The following is a 24,138-nucleotide window of genomic DNA, read 5'->3' on the forward strand; positions in this document are numbered from 1 at the left end:
AAAAAGGGGTCTCGCAGTGGGGCTTGGGGCCTTATCCGAAGGCCAGTTCACCAGATGCAACACTCGCCGGCTGATAGCCCCCGCCCTCCAGTCTCCAGGCCAGGAAGCCCGGCCATTCGCCGCCGGAGCGGACGGTTTCGCTGGGGCCCCCAACCTCTGCCCCGCCCCCCCGCCGCCCCCTCCCCCAGCGCCCAGCGCTTCCGCCTACTTGGCGCTAGGCGAGGCGAGGAGAGGGAGCGGCCGTCGCCTCTCACTCTCCCGGCCCTAGGGGGCGGGACTGCACCCCTAACCTTCCCTCACTCCCCACCCCCACTCCGGGGCCTGGCTTCCCTACTCCACTCGCGTCCTCCCAACCCCTGGGCACAGAGCCCACTCTTCTCCAGTAGTGGCTGCCCGCCACGCGTGGACTCCTTGCCTTGCCCCGATCTCCTGGTTTCCAGACTGGGGTCTGTCCCCACACCCCACGACACCGCCCTCCCTCCCTCCCTCCTCCCAGGATCGCGGGGATGAGGCGGCATAGACCCAGCCCCGCTCTCCTCCCCCGATCTGGAGCACTGTTCGGGGATTGCAAAGACGCGCCTCCGGGTCCCGCGTCTCACCTTATCCAGACAGTTCACCTTCTCCGTAGGGTACACGATCTTGCCGCACCGGGCGCAGTTGGGATTCATGGCTCCGGGAAAGGCTAGGGCGGGGACGCCGGAGCTCGCGCACGTTCTTTCCCTGGAGCGAGCTGGCGGGAGACGGCCGCGGCTGCAACTGCACAGGAGACGGCGACGGCGGCTGGAGCTAGGGAACTGGCCTCCGCCTCCGCCCTCCTTCCCCTAATAAACACAGCGGGGAGGAGGGGCTGTACCGGGGCGGGGACGCGCCGCGGGCGCGGGCAGGGGCGCGCGCGGCGAGGCGCGCTCCCCGGGCGACCCGGGGCTGCGCGGGGGCGGGTTCCGGGGACGACTGCGGGCCTGGGGGTACGCGCCTAGGTGAGCTCCCAAGCAGAAGGAGCCCTGGAGAGATAGGCCCGGAGGCTAGGCGCGGACAGACGACCTTGCCCAGGGTACTTCCGGCGGGGCGGAGCCGATCTGGCTGCACATCTGGGCGTCTGGGCTGCAGGGGGCGGGCAAACCCCTCGCACCCCTCCAGGGTGGGGTTTGAGCCCACCCGAACACCAAATCAGATTCTCCAGATTTGGAGACTTCCTTTGTACCCGTTGGTACCCGGCGAGAACCTGCGGACCGAACGGGAAGCCCCTGCTCCGCCCCCATTAGCCTTCCCCTGCAACATCCTTTCCCACATTTGTAGGGCGGAACCAGTCTCTCCCGCCGGGACTCAGCGCCTCGCAGCTTGAGTTAGGTTTTCCTTCCCCGCGCCTCTGCCGTGCAGCTTTCCTGTGGTTCCCCGGATCCGGGGGCCTTCTGCTTTCTGCTTGGCCCGTTTTCCTCTTTCGTTCCTTTCTCTATATCCTTACTCTCCACCTTTGGTGTAGCGTTGACTTAACGCCCAAAAGAGCAGTATCCAAGCCCAGGAACGGTGTGGGGGTATAGCTCAGTGGTAGAGCATTTGACTGCAGATCAAGAGGTCCCTGGTTCAAATCCGGGTGCCCCCTCGTAGTTTTTTCCTAAACTTATGTAACTAATATAATTCATTCTTGACTCATATTTTAACCTTGGGTTCTAGGTTAAAGAAAGCACTGAAAAGCTATTTAAAAAATCCTTCCTCATTTTCCAGCCGTAACGGAAAGCTTTCGGCTTTATTTCGTACTCCGCAGGAGGAGGGGGTGGGTACAGGCACAAATCAGGTACAAAAGCTGCAGGTCCCCACTACCCACGCCAGCGGTATCAGGATTTCTGCGGTCACCGCTGGCAGCCTCAGGGGTGTCAGGCAGTTCTAGGAGCTGGTTCAAGAGACAAGACTCCCCCAAATTCGTGTTCAGTTTTGGATGGGGCTGGGTCAAGGGAAGGAAACCCACAGACACAGACTTTCTCCAACTTAAACTTTCTTTATTACAGGTGACAGGCGCATGCCGTGTTCACCTTTCCCTATTGCTCATGCCACCGGCAGAGTGAAAGCACTTCGAGAACGTGGAAATGGCCAATGCCGACCCAAAAGTTCATTTACAAAAATAAAGTTACATCCGGATGTAAACTGATATAAACTAATGTAGTGGTTCTCAAACTTGAGCTTGCGTCAGAATTACCTGGAGAGTTTGTTAAAGCACCTCCCGGTTTCTGATTCGCTTGGCCTGGAGTGGGACCCCGAGAATGTGCATTTTTAACAAGTTCCCAGGGAATGCTGATGCTGCTGGACCACACTTTGAGAACCACTGAACAAATAATAAAAGGCCATCAAGTTTCATAACCTAAAGACGGGGACAGATATCTATTGGCTGCGTGACTGACAGTATCACTGTTGGATCCGAGGAAAACGAGAAGGGAGCAAGGCCTCTCGACTAGGTTTTGCCCAAAAAAAGGAAAAAGAAAGGATAGTGGGAGAGGCATGCTTCTTCAGACAGGGGGCAGTTGTGATATTTTAAACTCGGAATTTGGTTGTGTCAGCCCTCGGGGCCCCGGGGGAATACTACTCGAATGCATTTTTTCCCCACGGCTCCCATTACTGTGCGATGCGTCGCGAAGCTGGACATGGCGATTAAACAGATCTGCTGTGCGGTGCAAAGCCCAGACCCGAGAAATAACTAATTTTTCACCCCTTTCCTGGACACCAGGCCTCAATCTCACCACCTGTAGGTGTAACGGGCCAAAGCCCTGCCTTTGAACTCATATAAAGAAGGAGAAAGCTGTCCACTTTTCACCCTCCTTCTTACATCTATGCTGTGTCCCGTTAAACTTCGCCACTATATAAACCTTCTGAACTTGGATTCTCTTCTAATCTGCCTGGTCAGAGTATGAACTAGGCAAAATAATATTGCCCCGCCCCAACATTCCATCACCCACCCACCCCGCAAAGAAACTGTAATTAACATTAAACCAATAAGTCTTGAAGGGTCTCAGGGACTGGAATGGTCTCAGCCTTCTTTCTGCCTGCTCAGGCTTCTTGCCACTGAGTGGGGGTATTCAGTTGAAACATGGTAGAGTCACCCCGTGCGACTTCTGGGGAGAGAAAAATATTCACCAGGTGCAAGAGGATCTCCAGGATCCTCTTTGGATCCTGGATTCAGAAACCTCAGACTCCTGCGTTATTTGGGGTTAACCTGAGTGGCTGTGAAAAACAGACAGGTAGACAAGGGGGCACCCGGATTTGAACCGGGGACCTCTTGATCTGCAGTCAAATGCTCTACCACTGAGCTATACCCCCTCTACAGACAGAATGTTGGTAAATTCTTTTTAAATCCATTCCAAATTTTTCCTTCTGAAAACATCCAAAATTAGTTTCTTCTTGTTACATGATACTGAATTTAGTAATAACGAGTTTAAAAAGACTACCTAAAAACATGGAATTTTGAAAACATGTGAACTTAGGTACCAATCAGTCTTTTCTAGGTTCAATTCTTTATCCACAATCCCACTCATCTCTTCACCCTAAGAAGTCAGAGAAGAGCTTCTTGCAAAACTGAATAGAGAATCCTTTCCCCTGGTCTCTCTAAACAGAATGCAAACACCAGCTGAACAGACATCTCCACTGAGAGGCTTTCCCGTGCTGTATTCTCTAGTGGTCCCTCTCTCTTTTTATGGAGCAACTGCTATGTGCCCCACTCTAAGTGCAGAACATACTTTCAAATAGAAAGACACACAGGTTCTCAGTCTCACTGAGTTTAAAATCTAGTGGAGTCAGAATAGAAACAAATGAACAAACAAGGAAATGCCCAGTAGTAATAAGGGAAGTGACTAAAATGAAAAACAAGACGGTGTCTTAGGGAGGTCCAGGGGGGTATTTCAAGGCGGATAGTCATGGAAAACTTTTCTTTGCAGGTGAGTTTGGAGTTAAGATGTGAATGATATGAAAGTGACAGCCATTTGCCCAGCCCATCTGTCAGGGGCAGGCATTCCAGCTAAAGGAAATGGCCACTGCAAAGGCCCTAGGGCCAGAGTAGCTGGAGGAACAGGAAACAGGGGAGAGTGATTCAAGAGAGCTGGAGAAGTAGCCAGAGAGCCTTATAGGCCCAAGTAAGGAGTTTGGATTTTATTCCAAATGGATGAAAAGCCAGCCGTTGGACAGTTTTGAGCAGAGGGACTGGAAATCATCATTCACGCTATTGTGGGGGAGATTTACAGGGAGTGAAGAATAGAAACAGAGAATACATACAATGGAATACTATTCAGCCTTAAAAAGAAGGAAATTTTGCAATATGCAACAACAGGGGACATTATGCTAAGTGAAATAAGCCAATCATAGAAGGGCAAATACTGCATGATTCTACTTACATGAGGTACCTAAAACAATCAAACTTATAGAAGCAGAGAGTAGAATGGTGGTTGCCAGGGATGAGGAGAGAGAAATTGGGAGTTGCTAATCAATGCGTACACAGTTTCAGTTATACAACATGAATACGTCTTAGAGAGCTGCTGTTGAACATTGTGCCTATAGTTAACAGCATTGTATTGTGCACTTAAAAATCTGTTAAGAGGGTAGATCTCATGTTAAGTGTTCTTACCACAATAAAGGAAAAGAAGAAAAGTGGACACAATAAAATTTTTAAAAAGAGAGAGAGAGAGGTTAGGTAGGATTCTATTGCAACAGTGCAAGTGAGAGATGGTAGCGATGTCTGAGACGACAGTGACGTATTAGTTTCCTGTTGCTGCTGTAACAAATTACCACATACTTATTTGCTTAAAACAACACAAATGTATTATTACCTTACGGTTCCGGAGGTCAGAATTCCAAAATCAATTTTACTGGACTAAAATCGAGGTGCTGGTATGCCCGCATTTCTTCTGGAGGCTTTAGAGTAGAAACAGTTTCCTTGACTTTTGTAGGTTGGAGAGTCTGCCAGCATTTCTTGGCTCATGGCCCCTTCCTCCATCTTCATAGCCAGGGTTGCATCTCCTTACCTTCTGATCTCTGCTCCTGTCCTCACGTCTCTCCCTCTCTGACTCTGATCCTCCTGCCTCCCTCTTATAAGGACTCTTCTGATTACTCAGATAATCCAGGATAATGTCCCCACCCCAAGACCCTTAATCACATCTAGAAAGTCCCTTTTATTATGTAAGGTAACATATTCACAAGGGCCTTGGGATGTGGACATATTTGGAGGCCCATTTTTTAGCTTATCACAGGGGTAACAGCAACACTAGAGAGGACAGCAGGCATCCAGATTGACCATGGCAGGGGAGCCATGTCCTTCCTGTACACTGGATGGCTTGAGAAAGATGAGGGAAAGAGAAGAATCAAGAATGACTCTTCTTTAGAGTCACTGTTGGTGGGAAAGTAAATTGCTGCAGCCACTATGAAAAACAGTATGGAGGTGCCTCAAAAAACTAAAAATAGAGTTGCCATATGATCCAGCAATCCCACTCCTAGGCATATATCTGGACAAAGCCAGAATCCAAAAAGATACATGCACCCCCGCGTTCATAGCAGCACTATTCACAATAGCCAAGACATGGAAACAACCTAAATGTCCATCGACAGATGACTGGATAAAGAAGATGTGGTACATATATACGATGGAATACTACTCAGCCATAAAAAAGAATGAAATATTGCCATTTACAGCAACATGGATGGACCTAGAGATTACCATACTAAGTAAAATCAGAAACAGAAAGACAAATACCATATGATATCACTTATTTGTGGAATCTAAAATATGACACAAATGAACTTACCTAGGAAACAGAAGCAGACTCACAGACATAGAGCTTGTGGTTGCCCAAGGGGCAGGGGAGGGATGGCTTGGGAGTTTAGGATTAGCAGATGCAAACTATTATATATAGAATGGATAAACAACAAGGTCCTACTGTATAGCACAGGGAACTATATTCAGTATCCTGTAATAAACCATAATGGAAAAGAATATGAAAAAATATATGTATAACTGGATCACTTTGCTGTACACCTGAAACTAACACAAAATTGTACATCAACTATATTTATTTATTTATTGATCAATATATAGTTTTACCAAGTGAATCTCTATGTTGAAGGTATCTAGTCAAATCTTGCCAATAGTAGACATTATTTTAAAGAAATACACTAATACGCCGGCCCCCCAAAAAAACATGTTGTTATTTTACTTATTAGACATTACAATGTCTTCCTTTGTTATATTACAAAGCTCTTAGGCTCTAAATTAATTAAAGTATGAGATGGGCAGAAAAATAATTGGAATGGGTAAAAAAATTTAATGTAGCATATTACTGACATGGCATTTCAAGTCATTTATGAGGAGAATTTTTCCAATGGTTTTCAAAGTACTCCCTGGAGCCTCTCCTGTAGGGAGGGGGGGAATGGGGGTAGGGAGTGTTGCCAAGTTGGAATAACTCTCATCCTTCCCCATTTGAACCAAATTTAACTGTTTTACATAGTGAACTTATTGGTAAGCTGATCTGAAGGGTTCTGGACCTAGGATCCTGTGCTGCCAGCAGACTGGTCACTAAGCCCTTCCTCTCCCTAGACATTCCAGAGCTGTCACTGCTGCTCTCTGGAAAGAGTCACGCTGTCATCAGGATAGAAAGACTCTGAGGAGTCCTTCTTCACCGAGAGCCTTTCATTCCCCTTCCCTTCTAGGAGTCGTGAACTTCAGAACCTCTGCCTCCGACACCCACTCCCTTTAATTCTCCAACTATATTTTAATAAAATAAATTTTTTTAAAAAGAATAACTCTTCTTTTTTGTCTTCACTATCTGGGTGGATGTGGTTTCCTGAGATAAAGAACTGAGAAAGGAGTAAGTTTAGGAAAAACAAAAACTAAAACAAGAAAACCCCTCAAGAGTTTCTTTTTAAAGCTCTGAAACAGAATGTAATAAAGTACAACCTCCTATCCTCATAGACTTCACATTCTAGTATGAGGTCAATATGCTAAGTTTGAGGTGCCCTGTAGACATTTAAGTGGAGATGTTAAGTGTGCAGGTAGAGATCCAGTTAATTCTGAAGTTCAGGGAAATGTCTAGGTTGGAAACATAATTTGGGGAGTTGTCAGTGTATAATTGGTAGCTGGTGAAAGAGGGAGTCAATCCCAAAAGTGTGCTAGCTTCGACTCATACTGCCTTGTGAGAACCAATTGTTAAATTTTCAGGAATTTTTAAAGCCAGTTGACTTCACTGGAAATTGACAGGTGGGCGAATTTGCACTATGGGAATTGGCAAATGCTAAAAATCAGGTCCCCTGGAGCCAGTCGTCAGCCATTTATCAGCACAACCCTGCTCCTGACTGCTTCTGACTTTCTCCAGAAAGGAAGAGGCCAGCTCTTCAGCACTCTCTGAGGAGGAAAGATAAGGTGTAGAAGGTTTGAGACTGGAGAACGTATGTGAAATAGTCATTTTAGAGAGTGAGAAAGTGAAACTAGTCAGTCAGTGGTGGAAGAGTCATAAACAGGGAGACTCTGAGATTGGTGGAGCGACCCAGACTTCTGAGCTCTCCCCTAACAACATTTTGCTGCTTGGGTGCAAGCTTGGTAGAATGCCACAGTTGAGTTTAATTAGGTTTGGCTGATAGATACCACCCAGGGCTTATAGTGAACCAGGCACTGTGCCACTGTGGGGAATACAAAAAGAAATGCAACATGATCCCTGCCCTCAAGGAACTTACAGTCTAGTTGGAGAAACAAGATACATACTCCAAGGGGAAAAAAATACCTGACAGTCGAGAGAGTAAATATAGAGAGTAACAGAACTATGGAGACAGGTTATTGATAAGGAGAGAAATGAAGTCACAGACTTTCTTAAAAATTGGTAGTGAGAAAGAAGAAATGGACAGGCGATAACAGCTGAAGGGAAGATTTTCCAGTCTAGGGAAAGCCTGTTGATGTTTGAAGGAGCCAAGCGAGTGGAAGAGACTGAAGATACTGGAGAGAATGGAGATACTGCGGGCACGTCTGGTACAAGAGCAGGGGTGTCTTGGGAAGGACAAGGGAAGCACTTCCTCTCCTGTGCAAAGCACAGGCTGGGGATCCAGTGCAGCTCGGGGTGCAGGCAGGGAGTATGGAAATTAGACTTAAAGAATTCCAAGATGCCAGAGGTACAAGAGGTGGTTGTTGTTGAAGGAGAGAAATCCCATCGCACACCCCACAGGACCTTCAAGCCCAGCTCAGACTGGACTTCGCCCTCCCCTTCTACCACCTGGGTGCGAATTGCCTTTTCTCTTGGTTCTCTAGCATCACCCCAGGAAACCTGAAGCAATTGGTCATACATATCAAACACTGTTAATCACCAATGCACTGTCTGGTCAGTAAACACTACAAATAAGCTGTAATCTCCCATTTGCCAGTAGAGGGGGTATAGCTCAGGGGTAGAGCATTTGACTGCAGATCAAGAGGTCCCCGGTTCAAATCCGGGTGCCCCCTTGTGTTTCCCTTTTAAACCTTAAATCATCCCAAAGATGGTACAAAAGAAAGGTGGTACTAACCAAGCGAATATTTGGTCATTCTTGAGTGTTTTCTGGGAATACAAAAAGTAATAAACTACAGCATCGTAGATTTTATATTCCAATGAGGTCAACGCGCAAAGGAATTTTCTGTGTTCTCTATCTCTACGTCAATGGTTCCCAGTCTGTGGTTTGGGAGTTGAATTCTTGGAGGTCTGCCTGTGAGACACTTTCTACGTAGGAAAAAAGAATTTATTTCATACTTGGTTACTTACCTGTTTCATTCTTATCCATTCATGAGTACAGTACAGGAGCTTTCCAGAGGCTACATGATGTCACAACAGACTAAATGTGGAAACATGAAAATCCAGCTGTCTTTCATTAAGCCAGATATTAAAGGGATTTCTAAAAGAACGTAAAGCAAAGCTACTCTTCTCATTATTTTTAAAATTTAAATACAGTTCTTTTTCATTTTAAAATGTTATGTCTTTTAACAGGCAGTGGATTCATTACCTTAAACATTTCACAATTTAAATTTCTAATCTGGTAAATGTCAATAGATATAACTGTATAAACAAAACCTCTTTGGAGTTCTCAATAACTTAAGAATGTAAAGAATATTCAGACAAAGATATTTGAGAATGACTGCTCTAAGTAAAGAGGTGGTTTGGGGAAGAGCATGCTGGGGTTGTGAAATGGCACAGGGAAGAGATGGCTTGTTCAAAAATACATGACATCGAAAAGAGTTTTGAAGAACATGTAGTGGGTAAAGCAAGAAAGAGTCCTGAAATCCTAAGCAGTTTGGTGTTTCTGGAGTGTGAAGTGTAAGAGGCGAGGTGATGGGAGATGAGTCCAGGGAGAAGGTAAGCCATTTCGGGAAGAGATTCCGATGCCATGCTAAGGAGCTTGGACTTTATTCCATAGGCACTAGAGGGCCAGTACGGGCTTTTAAGCAACCAGAGGTTATGGTCAGACCATTTGGAGGCTGTTGCAATAGCTTTGAACCAAGGGCAGACTTTTAGATGCGCGGACAGAAAAATTAGTAGCACCAACCAAGACAACTAATATAGGCAGAAAAGCAAAATTTCTGGGAAAATCATGATTTTGGCTTTGGACGTCAGGTTGGAAGTGCCTGTGGGGTGGAGGTGTCCCAGTCATTGGTTCCATACATTGGCTAGAGCTAAGCAGAAATGTCTGGGCTGGAGATACAGACTTGGGAGTTCTCAGCATATTGATGGTAATGGAAGCTACTGGGTGGTGTGATCACTCAGGGAAATACACTGAGAAGGGACAATGAGTAAGGAGGAGAGAGCAATACAACAGAGTGGCTTAGAGTCTGTGCTTTGGAATCAGCCAGACTCAGGGTGCCATTCCATCTCTACCTTTCATGATCTGTGTGATCTTGGACACATGGCTTAACTTTTCTATTTCTCAGTTTTCTCATCTGAAAAATGAGAAGAATAATACCTAAATCACAGGGTTGTGGGGAGGATTCAAGAAGCCACATTCCTGTAAAATGCTTAACTCAATGACTGGTACTTAGTAGCACTCCAAAAATAGTAATTTCTATTATTATTAGCATCATGGAAACCATGGGTGAAGAGTGTCAAGAAGATGGGAAGGGCCCCAGTGTGAAACGTTGTGAGGTCAAGTAAGATGAAGACTGAGGAGGGTCCTTGGATTTTGGAAAGAGTAGGTCATGGTGACCTTTCTAGTATAATTTTTCAGTATATATAATTTCTAGTATAATTTCAGTCATGTAGTGAGGACATAAACTACACTACAGGGGTTCAAGGAACATGTGCATGCAGGAAGTAAGGAAATAGAGACAGGTCATTCCCAGACCTTTGGTTTTCATGGACCACTGAAGTTACAAAGAGAAAAAAAAGGTTAGTGTTGGGATGGTAGAAGTTGACAGTTGACATAGGAACATTTTTAAATTTTTTTTTTTTGCGGTACACAGGCCTCTCACTGTTGTGACCTCTCCCGTTGCGGAGCACAGGCTCCGGACGCGCAGGCTCAGCGGCCATGGCTCACGGGCCCAGCCGCTCGGCGGCACGCGGGATCCTCCCGGACCGGGGCACGAACCCGTGTCCCCTACATCAGAAAGTGGACCCTCAACCACTGCGCCACCAGGTAAGCCCGAAAGGAACATTTTTAACAAGAAAGATGAAAGAAGATAATCCCAGAATAATAGGCAGTCCTTTAAATTGAGCAAATGGAGCTTTATAAGAAACACTGTGTTTTCCAAATATTTCTAATTTTGCCATAGATGAATAAAAATTCCTTCACACAAGGATGCTGACGTATGGAGACCATAGAGGTAGACTTCTTCATTTGTTCAGCAATCATTCAGCGTGTATTTACTGAGCCAGGCCCTATGCTGAATGCTGGGGATATACCACTGAACACAAAGGAGAACATGGACTCAGCCTTTCATGGAGCATATAGACTAGTTGGGGGAGATCGTTATTCAACAAAGTCATCAAATATATATTGAAGAATTGAAATGAATAGTAAGAAGGAAAAATACTATGTAAGAGAGGTCAGGGTAGAATTTCCCTAAGGAAAAGATATTTAAGCTGAGATCTGAAAAATCAGTACACGTGAAATACGTGATACGGGTAGGCAGGTTAGAGTATTCCAAGCATGTGTGAGGCCTACGGGTATTCAGGAGCATGGATGGTATCTGGCACCAAAACGTCAACCCTGCAGAGCAAGACAGAGCACAGTGCAAGATGAGGTTAAGAGGTAGGACAATGATCAGGGCCTTGTAGGCTGTGATATGGATTTTAACTTTGATTCTAAGAGTACAGAAACCACTGGAGGATTTTCAGGAGAGTGACATAGTAATGTTTACGTTTCTGAAAAATTATTTCTGGCCATTGTATGAAGAGTGAGTGGATGGAGGGGGAGAAATAGAGATCAAGAGACATGTTAGGAAGCTTCAGAAATAGTTTAGGCAAGAGATGGAGGTGACTAGGTCCAGAGCATTAGCAGAGGAGATGGAGAGAAGTGGATATATTTGAGAGACATTGAGAAGGCAGACTGAAGAGAAATGGACAGGAATCCCAGAGGGACACCTGGATGGATGCTAGTTTCATTTATCAACAGAGACAAATATGATAATGAAATCATATATTCAGAAACACATGGAATTTGGCTGAGAAGTGAAGGAGAGAGAAAAACTGGTAACTAGAGAAACTGGCAGGAGCAAGTGAAGGATTTAAGAGTGATAAGAGAAATTTATAAATGTATAGATTTATAGACCTCTTAACGTTGAAGTACCCCAGAGCTTAGCCCATGGTCTTTTTAATTTACCCTTGCTTCTTTGTGAACTCATCCACTATCATGTCTTTAAATATACTTATATGCTGACGACTGCCAAATTTATATCTCCCTCTTTCTGGAACTCCAGGCTAATATGTCCAACTTGCTATTTAAATCTCTTTTGGTTGTCTAACAGACATCTAACTCAACATATCCAAAACTGAACTCATACTCTTACCCCCAAACCTGTTCCTCACATTGCTTTCCCCATCTCAGTTGATGGCAATGCCATTTTCCACTTGCTCAGAACTAAAGCCTTGGAAACATTTTCTTCTCTTTCTTTTGCACCCCACATTTTGTTGGCTCTACCTCCAAAACATATCCAGAATCTGATCACATCACATTACTTCTATTGCTACCTCTTTAGTCTAAACCACCATCATTTCTCTCCTGAGTTACTGCAAGAGCTTCCCAATAGATCGCCTTATTGTATCTTTGTGTTCCCTCCCACAGCCTAGTCTCAAATAGAGTGATCCTTCTGACACGTCAGATCATGTCCCTCCTCTGCTTATGACTCATTGTTTTCCTATTTCAGTCTGTAAATGTCAAAGTCCATAGCAGTGTACAAAGCTCTAATGATCCAATTCCATTACTTCTGACCTTCTGTCCTACTACTCTTCCCTTCACTTACTCTGTCCAGTCACTCCTGGCTTCCTTGCTGGTCCTCACATTGTTCAGGCACAATCCCACCTTAGGGTCTTTCAGTGGTTGATGACTCTATCTGGACTGCTCTTCCCTAGACAGTCATATTGCTAGCTCCCTCACCTTAAAAATCTTTGCACTAATGTCAACTTCTTCCATGAGGCCCACACTGATCATTCTATTTTGAAATGCAATCTGCCTCTCCTCCCACTTCCAGATCCCTCTTACTTTTTTCTACTTTTGTTTTCATAGTACTTATCACCATCTAACATACTATATACTGCAATTACTACGTCTATGGCTTAGTATCTAATACCCACCTTCACCACCACCCTGGCTGAATGTAAGCTCCACAGGGCATGAATGTTGATCTGTTTTGTTCTCTCCTGTAGTCTAGCGTATGCCCAGAACAGGATCTGGCATAAAGTAGTCGTTTAATAAATATTTGAATGAATATATCGACAGAAAGAAGTCCGAAGAATGGGAGAAGTTGAAGCAGTGAAAGGAGTAATGAATAAAGATATCTAAAACACAGATGGGTATGGGACCAAGCACACACATATGGAATTATCTGTAGCGCTATAATGGTACTTCTCAGTTATATCACAACCTAATGAAACCGTTTCGAACTCTTTCCCTCTAGCCCCCGACGCCGTGTGTTCTTTGGATGCCCCTAAACAGCACAGACCGTTTAATCATTTCTGAACCTCTAGCGTCCATCCAAGTCCCTGGCACATACTTATTGCTCAGAGAGGTTTTCCGATAAATTAAACCAATGTTTCTGTGTCCCAAACAACTACTTTCGAGTTCGTATTCGGCGTACTGGGTACCACGGACACTCCTGCAGCCCTCAACTGCTCCTCCGCCCACTTCACAGCAAGAGTTCTACGCTATGTCCAGGATTTGTGACGTAATAAGACCGCGCCCTGGGGAAGAGAGGCGGATTGAACGAACACCGGGTCACGTGACCATGTTGGGCGGGGCGTTGGGGTTGAGATCTCTGTGGCCTTTATCCGTACTTCCTTTTTGTCACTTTCCGGCGTTCAAGATGTCGAAGAGAGGTAATTTTTGGCCTTGGGAGATCCTTCGCCATCTGTCGCGAGGTGGCTGCTGGCCTCGCCGGGAACGGCGGCCATGGACAGCTGGGACGCTTTGCTCTGCTCCGGGCCGGAGAGGGAGGGGAGGGACACCGCGAGAGCACCGGGAGAGCCCCCGAAAGTGACGGGAGGGCCTGGAGGGTTGAGTTCGCAGGATCCAGTCGTGATTCTTGGCTGAATCCCGCGGGTTCACTCCGCGCCTAGCGCTTCAGTAATGGGGTTGGAGTTAGACTGGCTTAATCCCCAGAGTGGGCAACTTGTGCGGTCTCTCGCCTTGTAGGAAGAACTACGTGGTGCAAAAGTTGGATCGAGAATTGAGTCCTCCAGGTCCCTTAATCTCAATGTAACGTGCTAAGAGTGAGGAATTGGCTATTTGCCTTGAGAACTGGGTGGCACATGGGGAGCGGATAGGAGTCCTAGAGAGAGCGAAACTACGGTGTACCGCTCCCCGAAGCACATGCGAATGATTATATAGCTTAAGAATGTGAAGGGACCTCTCCTGATTCCCTTCTTACTTACAGGACGTGGTGGGTCCTCTGGTGCGAAATTCCGGATTTCCTTGGGTCTTCCGGTTGGAGCCGTGATCAACTGTGCTGACAACACAGGTGAGACCTTCGGCTGCACTCTGCCAAACTGCCCCTTTTAAAAGCACTCAGTGGGCCTTTTGCTAATGACCCACTGAGCCGTCAAGAAAGGGCAGAGTGAAAACACCGCTTTTGGGTGAAGCGGCAGCATGTTGTGTTGTTTTGCTTCAATCGGTGGTGTGACAAGGTGTTCCACCTGGGGGAGGACTAACTTCTTGGGAGTGGTGTGGAGGGGGAGGCCTTGGAGGTGTTGGAGAAATGCAGAACTGCCTAACAGGCTCTCAAAAAAAACGTTTTGTTGTTGTTTACTTCCTTGTATAGGAGCCAAAAATCTGTATATCATCTCTGTGAAGGGGATCAAGGGACGACTGAATAGACTTCCTGCTGCTGGTGTGGGTGACATGGTGATGGCCACAGTCAAGAAAGGCAAACCAGAGCTCAGAAAGAAGGGTCAGTAGAGAGACCAAATCCTCCTTTTGGTCTGTGGACAGTTGAAGGACTTCTCCCTCTATTGGAAAATAGAACAGTAGTTTTACCATTCTCAGGGCCTCTTAAAGCTTGATTTTCTTTGAGAGGCAGTGTGAGTTAATCTGCAGTTGAAGTTCTATTCTTGCTGTCTTAAAGACCATTCTTTTATTTTTATTGGCATATAGTTGCTTTATTTACAATGTTGTGTTAGTTTTTACTGCACAGCAAAGTGAATCAGCTATATGTATACATATATCCCCTCTTTTTTGGATTTCCTTCCAATTTAGGTCACCGCAGAGCATTGAGTGGAGTTCCCTGTGCTGTACAGTTCATTAGTTATTCTCATTAGTTATCTATTTTTCACATAGTATTGAGAGTGTATGTATGTCAATCCCCATCTCCCAATTCATCCACCACCACCACCCCACCCCCAGTTAAGTTCTTAGTTGGCTTCCATCGTAAGCTAGGGGCTTTTCATATTTACCCTGCCATTTCTCCCAGCAAGTTCAGCCAATAGTTAACAGACCACCTCACATATTTATACCTATAGAAACAAAAGCTCTGTCCTTCTGCGATTTACAGTCCATCCACGTAGTTCTTTGCCCAGCTCTCCTTTTAGTTCTTGTTTTTTTTTTGTTCCAACTTAAATCCCTTCCTTTGTGCCTCAGATTTTTGCTGTGCCCCCTACTAGGGTTGTCTCTTCTATGAGAGCAGGTCTTTAATTAATTGCTGACTCCTTGGCTACAAATGAACATGGTGGTTCCAGGTGAGATCACAGCCTTAAGACTTAAGTCACTTCAGGCAAGTTTCCTTTTCAGGAACTACTAATTTGAAAAGGAATAATTATACATAGATGAGATTAACTCAGGGTTGTGACTTGTCAAAAGTTTGGCATGGTTGCTTCTAAATGTCTTCTGGTAGAAACTAAAACAGGGAGCTGCTCATTGCTTAATCGTGGACAACCCCCAAAAGTTTTCCTACTAGATGTATGGGTTAGAGGGGGGGCCTCAGACACTTCTGACTTGACTGACTTTAGAGCTTCTGATACTCAGTGTACTTGAGTTTCCAGCTCCTGAACTTTTCTCCTGTGCCTGCTTAGTTTGTCTCTGGCCTGGGATGTTTTGCTTTTCCTGAGAAGTCCTCTTAATGCACAGTACACGTGTGACAGGTCTCAGCCATGTATCACAGTTACTCTTTGAAGGTCTGTATCCTACTCTATCCCCAGGTGTTTAGCCTTTTGGTCAGAAATCGTACTTTGTTGACCTCTAATATTCACTTGGCTTGGTAGGCAAGGAATAAGCATTGTGCTTAAGCATTGATAAATCAATGTGTTGATTGGGATCAGCATGCAACTAGACAGGCTTTCCTCTTAGAACACTAGCTGGGTCTGGTGTGTGGCCTGGGGAGCTGTCAGGGAAGGGCAGAACAATTGTCCATCACTATGGGTGAGGTGGCAGCAGGGTGTGCTGTCTCTTTCAGTCAGTTGTGGGACAGACCAGAGGACACTCATGGTTTTAAAAATAGTTCTGACTTTCCAACTCTTAATTTTTTCTTTGGTCCTTGTTTCTTCTAAATGAATACAGTTGACCCTTGAACAACGAGCAACGTGAGTTTGGACTGCATGCGTCCATTTACAGATTTTTTTTTTCCCCCACAATATATTACTGTACTACGCTATCCGAGATTGGTTGAATCAGTGGATGCAGAGGGTCAACTATAAGTTACACATGGATCTTAGACTGCACAGGGCTGGCGCCCCTAACCCTTCATTTTTCAAGGATCAGCTACATCTCCTGGCCTTAGACTTAATTATAACATACAGAAATGTGGAAAGGAGCAGGACTGCAGGACTGGAAATCCAGAGTCCTGTATTCGTGTGGCCTTATTTGCTGGATGCATTTGTGAGAATTTAACTAAGTAGATGAGAGTCCAACGGAGGAGGGTCTCAGCCAATATTATCTGTCCCTCAGTGTGTTTCCCATTGTTAAAAAACTCAGAGACCATCTATGTACATAGATAGTACTTGCCTCAAGGATAGCCAGGATCTCTGTCCTTAGAAGATCCTGCATTTCTAGTGTCTGATATTAAATATGGAAATGTAACTATTATCCCTACTTTAGAAGAGGAAAACTTGAACTCCAGAAGATTAAGTAACTTGTTCAAGGTCTCCAGGTTACTGTCAGTCAGGGTTTGAATCCATGTTTTCTTTTAAGTGCAGTAGATGCTTTGAATGTCTGGAAAAATGTTCACTTTAGGAGCAGGTAGCGTTTTTTGTTTGGTTTTTAAAATTTATTTTATTTTTACTTATTTATTTTTGGCTGTGTTGGGTCTTTGTCGCTGCGCGCAGGCTTTCTCTAGTTGCGGCGAGCGGGGGGGGGGGGGCTGCTCTTCGTTGCGGCGTGCAGGCTTCTCATTGTGGTGGCTTACCTTGTTGCGGAGCATGGGCTCTGGAGCGCATGGGCTCAGTAGTTGTGGCGCACAGGCTTAGTGCTCCACGGCATGTGGGATCTTCCCGGACCAGAACCCATGTCACCTGCATTGGCAGGCGGATTCTTAACCATTGTACCACCAGGGAAGCCCTGGAGCAGGTAGGTTTTTAAAAGTTACTTATGACCCTGGAAAACATTTCCTCAAAAAGTTAAACCTAGAGTTAATTAAATAAGAAATAGAAGTTGAATTTCAGTTACCCAGCTCTTAGACCTCCAAGGGGTGATCGTTTTTAATATTTTATGTCCTACTTTCCAATGTAAATGGGACCATTACCTTCCCATAACCCATTTTTGCTTCACAAATGATTATCTTGCATATTAAAAAATTACAGAAGTACATAATCATTTAAAATGGTTCTGTTCTGTGCATGTGTCCTGAGATATTTAGGTTAATTCCAGGTTTTGCTCTTAAAACAACATGTGCCCTGCAGTTAGAAAGGCATAAAGTGCTAATTTTTAGGTTAAGGTTTGTTCTTGGAAGTTTTGATATAAATTGGGATGGAATATTGCATAATGAGTTAATAGCTTGGCCTCTCCACTCATTCAGTGTGAGGAGGGTCCCATTCCCAATTCTATGGCATTAGGATCTTTTAAAAATTTATTTGGCTGTGCCCGGTCTTAATTGTGGCACATGGGATCTCTATTTGCGGCATGCAGGATCTAGGTCCCTGACCAGGGATCGAACCCAGTCCCCCTGCATTGGGAGCAAAGAGTCTTAACCGTTGGACCACCAGGGAAGTCCTGACATTAGGATCTTAAATAGTACCCACCTCTTGGGTGAAGTGAGGAAAAGTATAGAAAGTGCTTAGCAAGTTTCCTGCTGGTGTGTTGCTAATCATCCTCCCAAAGTACAGATTCACACCTGCAAGGAAATGCAGGCAGTTTGGACTTGAAATGAGTAAGGTCTTTCCTTAAGGGCTGATTGGTGTTTGCACTGTCTTTCACACTTGATTTTAGGAAATGAAAAGCTAATGAGTATACATTCTGTCCAAATGGGAAATGTTGGAGAGCTAGCCGAGGTGTAAGTTGCTTTCTCGTGGTGGCACTGGAACTTGGCAGGTTAAATGACAGCTGCTTTTTTTCCCCCCCCCCTCAGTACATCCAGCAGTGGTAATTCGACAACGAAAGTCATACCGGAGAAAAGATGGTGTGTTTCTTTATTTTGAAGATAACGCAGGGGTCATAGTAAACAATAAAGGCGAGATGAAAGGTAATAAAGAATGCACGTCATTGTTAGGCTTTTGAGATTGGATGATTTAACTTGAGTACAAGGAACGGGCCCTTTGAGCTTATGTGTCACATCATTCTTTTATGCAGGTTCTGCCATCACAGGACCAGTTGCAAAGGAATGTGCAGACTTGTGGCCCAGGATTGCATCCAATGCTGGCAGCATTGCATGATTCTTCGGTGTATTTGTAAAAGAAAACAATGATAATAAAAATTATTTGCTCCATGTCACTCTTCTTGACACCACCTAACCCTTACCCCCTCTGTAAAATAAAACTACCCAGTGCAGACTTTCTGTGGGCATGTGTAAAAAAAGATAAAACAGTCATTGCATTTCTGTCAGCGTGCAGATTTTGGGGACTTTGCAATTTCTGCTGTAAAAACTTGAGTTTTTTAGTTCTTAAAATAAATTTCAGGTGGTAGATACCGCTTGGTGACAGGTTATCCCAGGTGACTGCTTACAGTTAGAAAGGTGTTTGAGATAAGGTAGCGTATGGTCAGATCCTGAACACTCATGGAGTTCAAGGAGTGATGTGAGTAGGAACCAGGTATACGCGTATATATGGGCACTTCTGCAGTTAACAGGTTTCCTTTGGGTAAGTTGGCACATAAATGAGTTTATATTTATAAAACCTGCCACATAATAATTGCTCTCATGGAAGATGACTAAGTTGTTAATATCTGCAAGTTTTTTGCTATCAAAAGTATTTTGACACGGTGGTCTTATATCTGCCAAACCCTAGCTTGAGAATAAAAGATAATAGAATGCCAGCACGACAGGCATGAGCCCTGGCAAATTCTGCCTGAAGGTATTGAGCATTGTAGCTTTTTTTTTTCCAATCCATGACAGTTGATTTAGGTGACATTCAGGGTCTGGGGAAAATGAGCACTCCAGTCTGGCCTAAAGACGTTGGAAGAGGATTTTTACGCTAAGTTTGTGTCCACTTATCTAGTATCTGGAAATTGTTTTATCTGTAAGATTGGGTACGATGAAAGGCTGAGGATTAGAGTGTATGTGAAGACCCTAGCACAGAGTCACTTGGTGAGATGACTTCTCTTTTGTACTTCAGATTGATGTCCTTCAGATGTACCAGAACTAGAAAGCAGTGATATAAATTTATTCATTTATTTTATTAATTTTTGGCTGCATTGGGTCTTTGTTGCTGCGCGCAGGCTCTCTCTATTGCGGGGAGCGGGGGCCACTCGTTGCAGTGCGCGGGCCTCTCACTGTGGCTTCTCTGGTTGCGGAGCTTGGGCTCTAGGCGTGTGGGCTCCAGAGCACAGGTCCAGCAGCTATGGCGCACGCAGCATGTGGGATCCCCCCAGACCAGGGCTCGAACCCATGTCCCCTGCATCGGCAGGTGGACTCCTCACCACTGCGCCACCAGGGAAGCTTGGTATCAAGACTTTTTAAAGGTCCCTAAGAGATTCTGAAGTGCAGCCAAGATTGAGGACCAGTCCTCTGTCTAGACTGAGTCAGTCTTGGTTTTAGGAATATTAAATTCCAAAGTCTAAAATAGACCGGTCTTCCTCCCCTACCCCATCCTCCAGGCAGGTGAATTTCAAGTCTTTAATGTGACATGAAGTCCCCAGGTACTCCATTTAAAATGAATCTTTTTTTATCCCATTGCATAATATGAAATTTCTCACCTGCCTTCCTCAAATGTGAGGTGAGAGTTGGGCCTGTCATTTTTTTTCCCCTCGTCCTCTCATGTTCTTTCCAGGTTCTCTTCACGTTTTAATAGAATGGGCTCAAATTATAGACTTCCTATAATTTCAAATTTGATTGCTAGGAGCTCGCCTGTCATAGTGTAGAAAAATTACATATGCTGAGTATTGAGATGCTGGGATTGGTGACTATTACGTGTAGGTATAATGCAACCTTTTTCTAATTAATACATGTGCCTTTGTATTATATATAATGTTTATGTTACTAGTATTATAATAACATAAAAGAATTCCTGGATTTATTGCTTCATCTGTAAAATGATAATAGCACCTCAGAGTTGGTGTGAGGAGCAGAATAATTTGTATAAGCCACTTTGATATGTAAAGCATCCATGAGTTTATTCAAGGGGGAAATTTGGGAAGTAAAAAATATAAAGGAAGGAAAAATCACTTGTAACAACAATAGGGAAGATCACTGTTCATGTTTTGCTGTATCCTGTCATACATACATAATATTAGAGGGAAGTATGGTACTTACTGTTTTATTGATAAGTATACAACTTTTACTGTTGGTTTTTAAAATTTTAACGGGAGGAGGAATAGCTGATGAAAAGAATTGGGTGGGGAGGGGAGAAGTGCTTTAAGTGGGTTTACTGGAAATCAGGAGATCTGAATTCTGGTTCTGGATCTGCCACTAAATGGATTTAGGAAATATTCCAACATTCTGAGCTTCAACTTCCAGTTCTGTACAACGAGAGTTGGACGTAGATGCTCTCTGAGCTCTTTCTGATCCTTTGTGGGTACAAGCTTTTCAAGGGAACTGGGTTTGGGAAATGTATATAATAAAGTGGGAGCAGAGAACCTTGCTCTTAAAAGGAAAACAGGGAGCTGGGCCCGACTGCGTTAACACTGCGCACATTCAGTAACCCACCTTCTCTTCAATCTCTTGATTCCTCTTGCATGGTTCCCTCCTAGACATCCCTCACCTCTGGACCATTTAAGCAACTTCCCCCGTAGCCCCGAGAGCCTACCTCGTAGGATGGGGACAGTACGGTTTGTGTCACAGGGGTCTTTGACATAACGTAACAATGCGCAGGGGAGCCCCCACCTAGGACCCTCCGCTCCCTCTAGAAAAGTCCTCGGAGGCTGCGGTGGTTAGGATGGGGCATTTTTGCGCGTGTCCCCTGTGGCTGGAGAAGCGCTTCATCTTGGATGGAGTGGCCGTGAGCACCATGGCCCGCACCTATGAGCACTTGAGGCCTAAGCTCTGGTCGGCGATTCCACCCTACAACGCGCAGCAAGACTACCACGCCCACCGGTACTTCCGGAGCCGCGTGGTTCCGCCCATCTTGCGGAAAACCGATCAGGTACAGGAGCGCCGTGGAGGACCCCACCGTTTGTGCCCGCAGAGCTTGGCCCTCGTGGCGGGGCCGACTTCCCAGATCCGGGCGTGTCATGGCAGCGCCCTCACCACCAGGGAGGCTCCCCCACTCGCACCCTCTCAGTTTTCTTAATGAAACCCGGGAACTGGCGGAGGCGGGAGACAGGTGTTGAGCGCGAGCTCACTGAGCTCACAGAACCACCTTCCACGCCTGAACTTGAGAATGATTTCATTTTGGGTTTCTGCAAGCCTCTGCCAAACAAATGGGTTTCGTTGTCGTTTTTGGCATCACGGATCCACTCTTTGGGGTGACCTCCCGCCGCAAATTCTCAAAAAGCCCGACAATCGGTAAAAAGACAAAGAACTGCCTAGGTGAGGCGCCCTCGGTCCGGTGACGTCATAGTTCAAGAGGGCTCGCTCGCTGCGACCTTCTGTGAGCTGACTGGAAGGAAACCTCCCGAAGTTCTGCAGCCCTCGCTTCTCCCCAGGCCTTTTCCCTCGTGGATGTTGCCCCTCCCCCGCAGAGTACTTCCCCTGGATCAAAGATTCTGAGGCTATTATAGGCTCAGCTCCAATGTTTTTCAACACTTTTGCTTCCAATATTTGTGTCTATAATACATGTCAGTGACTTAGGGAGAGGAGGACTTAATGCGGGTTATTCTATGAACAAATCTTGGGAGTTTTTGTGGTCCCGGGTGTTCGTGTGTGCACATGTGTGTTCAGTACATGCATATGGACACACACATCTGTGTGTGCCATGTTTGTGTTTGCTGTCTACTCGTGATTTTTATAGCAGAAGGAGCCAGAATCTGGGGGAAAACTCGAGAGTTTAAAAGCTTGAAAAATAATACGGTGTACACACTTTTGAATTTTTCTATGTTCCATTTTGTAAGTATTCTTTAATCGTCACAGACACCATTTGTGGTAGGTATTATTTTCATTTAAATGAAGATCATGTTTATTGAAACTTTAATATGCCAGGCCCTTTATTTGAAGGCCCTTTATATCTCACTTAAATTTCAAAGCAACCCACCATTTTACTGATGAGGAAATTGAGGTCCAAAAAAGCTGTGTCATTGTCCTAAGGTCACACAGCTTGTTAGGGGTAGAGCTGGAATTAGAACCAGTCTCTCTGGTGTTAGACATTGAGCCCTTAACTGCCAAGCTACACTGCCTCTCCCTGAAAGGCAATAAGTCACTAAGTATATTTAATCTGTCTGGCCCTGTTACCCCTGGCTGTGACCTCTCCCTCCCTCCAGCAAGCCCAGAGGCAGGGGTTGGACTGCATCTCTCTGCATCATGACTGATATAGTCTGCATTTTCTCCCTCATTCTCAGGATCATGGCGGTACAGGAAGGGATGGCTGGATAGTGGATTATTTCCATATCTTCGGGCAAGGACAGAGATACCTCAACAGGAGAAACTGGTCAGGGGCAGGCAAGTGCGACACCTCCCTTTCCAGTCTCACCATGGTCCCACCTAGGAAGAGTGGTGTGCATTCCATAGAGAGAGAAACTAGGCCATAAAGAGACCTGGTTGGGGGAAGAGACCCAGGGTCTGACTGCATCCTCTAGCTCTTCTTCTCATACATGAGCAGATGGTGTCACAGTGCTCCCTATTAGTTATGGAACATCCGCTGCATGTCAGGTGCTTTTTACCCTCAGAGTATCCCCAGGTTACAGCCAGGGAAATTGAGGTTTAGGGAGTTAAAATGATTTGCTAAGAAGGGCTGAGCTGGGGTTGGAATTCTCCTCTTTCCAACAAAAGCCTGTGTTCTTCTCACTGCTCCCAGAGCAGGCTGTGTCCTGCTCACTCTCTAGGCCCCATTTAGCAGCAACAGGAAAAGGGAGAGTTGAGACCTGTTTTTCTGGCAGGAAAACACCCCAACTCCACCACCCTTTGGCCACATTCTAGTCACATGTCCCCTGGCACCATTGGTCAAATTGAGCTCATCCATTTTCTCCAGCTGGGTCAGATGCAAGGGGGAAATTTTCTCTGTTCTCCTGGCAGCAAAGCAAGTTCAGCCAAGCCCAGAAGTTTCTGGCCCTTCCTGTCCCAGCATGTACCATTCACGCTCCCCTGCATGCTAGTCCTAGGATGAGGCTTGGTTTCTAGGATGCCATCTGCCTCCTCCACCTCACCAACCCTTGGCTTTTCAGGATTGAGGGTTCAGCTGGGACATGGGAGCACAGTGACTACACCTGGATTGGCCTCCTATACCAGCCCAATGGGAGTGGGGAAAGCCAAGAGGGGGCTGAATACAGGCTCAGGCCTCTCTCTCTGTCCCGCAAGGGCATTCCCTCCAGCAGGTGACCGGACATGACAACTATAATGCCAATCTGAATGTGACCCAGGGGTTCAATGGTCGGTTTGGCTATCGCCGGAACACCCCAGCCCTCCGCCAGCGCCCATCTGTCTTTGGAGAGGTCACCCAATTCCCTCTCTTCTAACAGCAGCTCTTCTCTTCACACTCCTCGACCTGAATTTCTGAGATGTGTATATGAACTCTCAGTGTTATTTGATATTAAAACTTTTGTGTGTGTGTCTCCAAGTGTGCCGTTTCTTCTTTGAGGCTGGTGGAGGGGGCAAGCTAGTTTCTCCGTCCTCGGCTTCCCTACCCTATGGAGGAGGTGAGAGGAGAAAGGGCATCTCAGGCTGTGCCTTAAACTCCATGCAAACGGAGTGCCAGGCTTGAAAGGAGAGGCCTCAGGTCTCCCCTGCCGCTGCGATAAGGAGGAACGACACTACTTAAGCCCACATCCAAGCTCTTCCCCAGGCAT

General features: G+C 45.6%; 3 protein-coding genes and 4 non-coding genes across 7 annotated transcripts in view; 5 read left to right on the forward strand and 2 right to left on the reverse strand.

Annotated features, from left to right (window-relative positions):
* The window catches only part of LASP1 (LIM and SH3 protein 1), a 37,591-nt gene extending 36,629 nt beyond the window's left edge, over positions 1–962 (reverse strand). Inside the window, exon 1 of the mRNA XM_004282711.4 lies at positions 600–962. Within this exon, the coding sequence (XP_004282759.1) occupies positions 600–668 (69 nt within the window). The 5' untranslated portion in view covers positions 669–962. The remainder of the gene's footprint in view (positions 1–599) is intronic.
* A 566-nt stretch (positions 963–1,528) lies between these two features.
* On the forward strand, positions 1,529–1,600 carry TRNAC-GCA (transfer RNA cysteine (anticodon GCA)). Its single transcript has one exon. It is a non-coding gene; the product is annotated as a tRNA-Cys (tRNA).
* A 1,634-nt stretch (positions 1,601–3,234) lies between these two features.
* TRNAC-GCA (transfer RNA cysteine (anticodon GCA)) lies at positions 3,235–3,306 on the reverse strand. Its single transcript has one exon. It is a non-coding gene; the product is annotated as a tRNA-Cys (tRNA).
* Positions 3,307–8,380: 5,074 nt separating this feature from the next.
* TRNAC-GCA (transfer RNA cysteine (anticodon GCA)) lies at positions 8,381–8,452 on the forward strand. The gene has a single exon. It is a non-coding gene; the product is annotated as a tRNA-Cys (tRNA).
* Positions 8,453–13,471: 5,019 nt separating this feature from the next.
* RPL23 (ribosomal protein L23) lies at positions 13,472–18,535 on the forward strand. Its single transcript, XM_004282710.4, has 5 exons — positions 13,472–13,505; positions 14,063–14,146; positions 14,447–14,575; positions 18,179–18,292; positions 18,400–18,535. The coding sequence occupies exons 1-5, from the start codon at positions 13,493–13,495 to the stop codon at positions 18,480–18,482; spliced, it is 423 nt and encodes a 140-aa protein (XP_004282758.2). The 5' UTR covers positions 13,472–13,492; the 3' UTR covers positions 18,483–18,535.
* Positions 14,178–14,313, forward strand: LOC117197763 (small nucleolar RNA SNORA21). Its single transcript, XR_004478623.1, has one exon. It is a non-coding gene; the product is annotated as a small nucleolar RNA SNORA21 (small nucleolar RNA).
* A 156-nt stretch (positions 18,536–18,691) lies between the features above and the next one.
* Positions 18,692–23,904, forward strand: C19H17orf98 (chromosome 19 C17orf98 homolog). The gene is made up of 3 exons (XM_004282709.3): positions 18,692–21,344; positions 22,696–22,795; positions 23,651–23,904. Exons 1-3 carry the CDS (start codon positions 21,138–21,140, stop codon positions 23,806–23,808), a joined length of 465 nt encoding a protein of 154 aa, XP_004282757.1. The 5' UTR covers positions 18,692–21,137; the 3' UTR covers positions 23,809–23,904.
* The last annotated feature ends 234 nt before the right edge of the window (positions 23,905–24,138 follow it).

This window comes from Orcinus orca, chromosome 19 (assembly GCF_937001465.1).
Source record: "Orcinus orca chromosome 19, mOrcOrc1.1, whole genome shotgun sequence".
Lineage (NCBI taxonomy): Eukaryota > Metazoa > Chordata > Mammalia > Artiodactyla > Delphinidae > Orcinus > Orcinus orca.

Bases quoted from the DNA above. Each gene is read 5' to 3' on its own strand.
- C19H17orf98 (XM_004282709.3), top strand. From the start codon at position 21,138: ATGGGGCATTTTTGCGCGTGTCCCCTGTGGCTGGAGAAGCGCTTCATC. The intron at 21,345-22,695 runs GTACAGGAGCGC...CCTCATTCTCAG, and splicing joins TCTTGCGGAAAACCGATCAG to GATCATGGCGGTACAGGAAG. The intron at 22,796-23,650 runs GCAAGTGCGACA...CTGTCCCGCAAG, and splicing joins GAGAAACTGGTCAGGGGCAG to GGCATTCCCTCCAGCAGGTG.
- RPL23 (XM_004282710.4), top strand. The intron at 14,576-18,178 runs GTCAGTAGAGAG...CCCCCCCCTCAG, and splicing joins ACCAGAGCTCAGAAAGAAGG to TACATCCAGCAGTGGTAATT. The intron at 18,293-18,399 runs GTAATAAAGAAT...TCTTTTATGCAG, and splicing joins CAATAAAGGCGAGATGAAAG to GTTCTGCCATCACAGGACCA.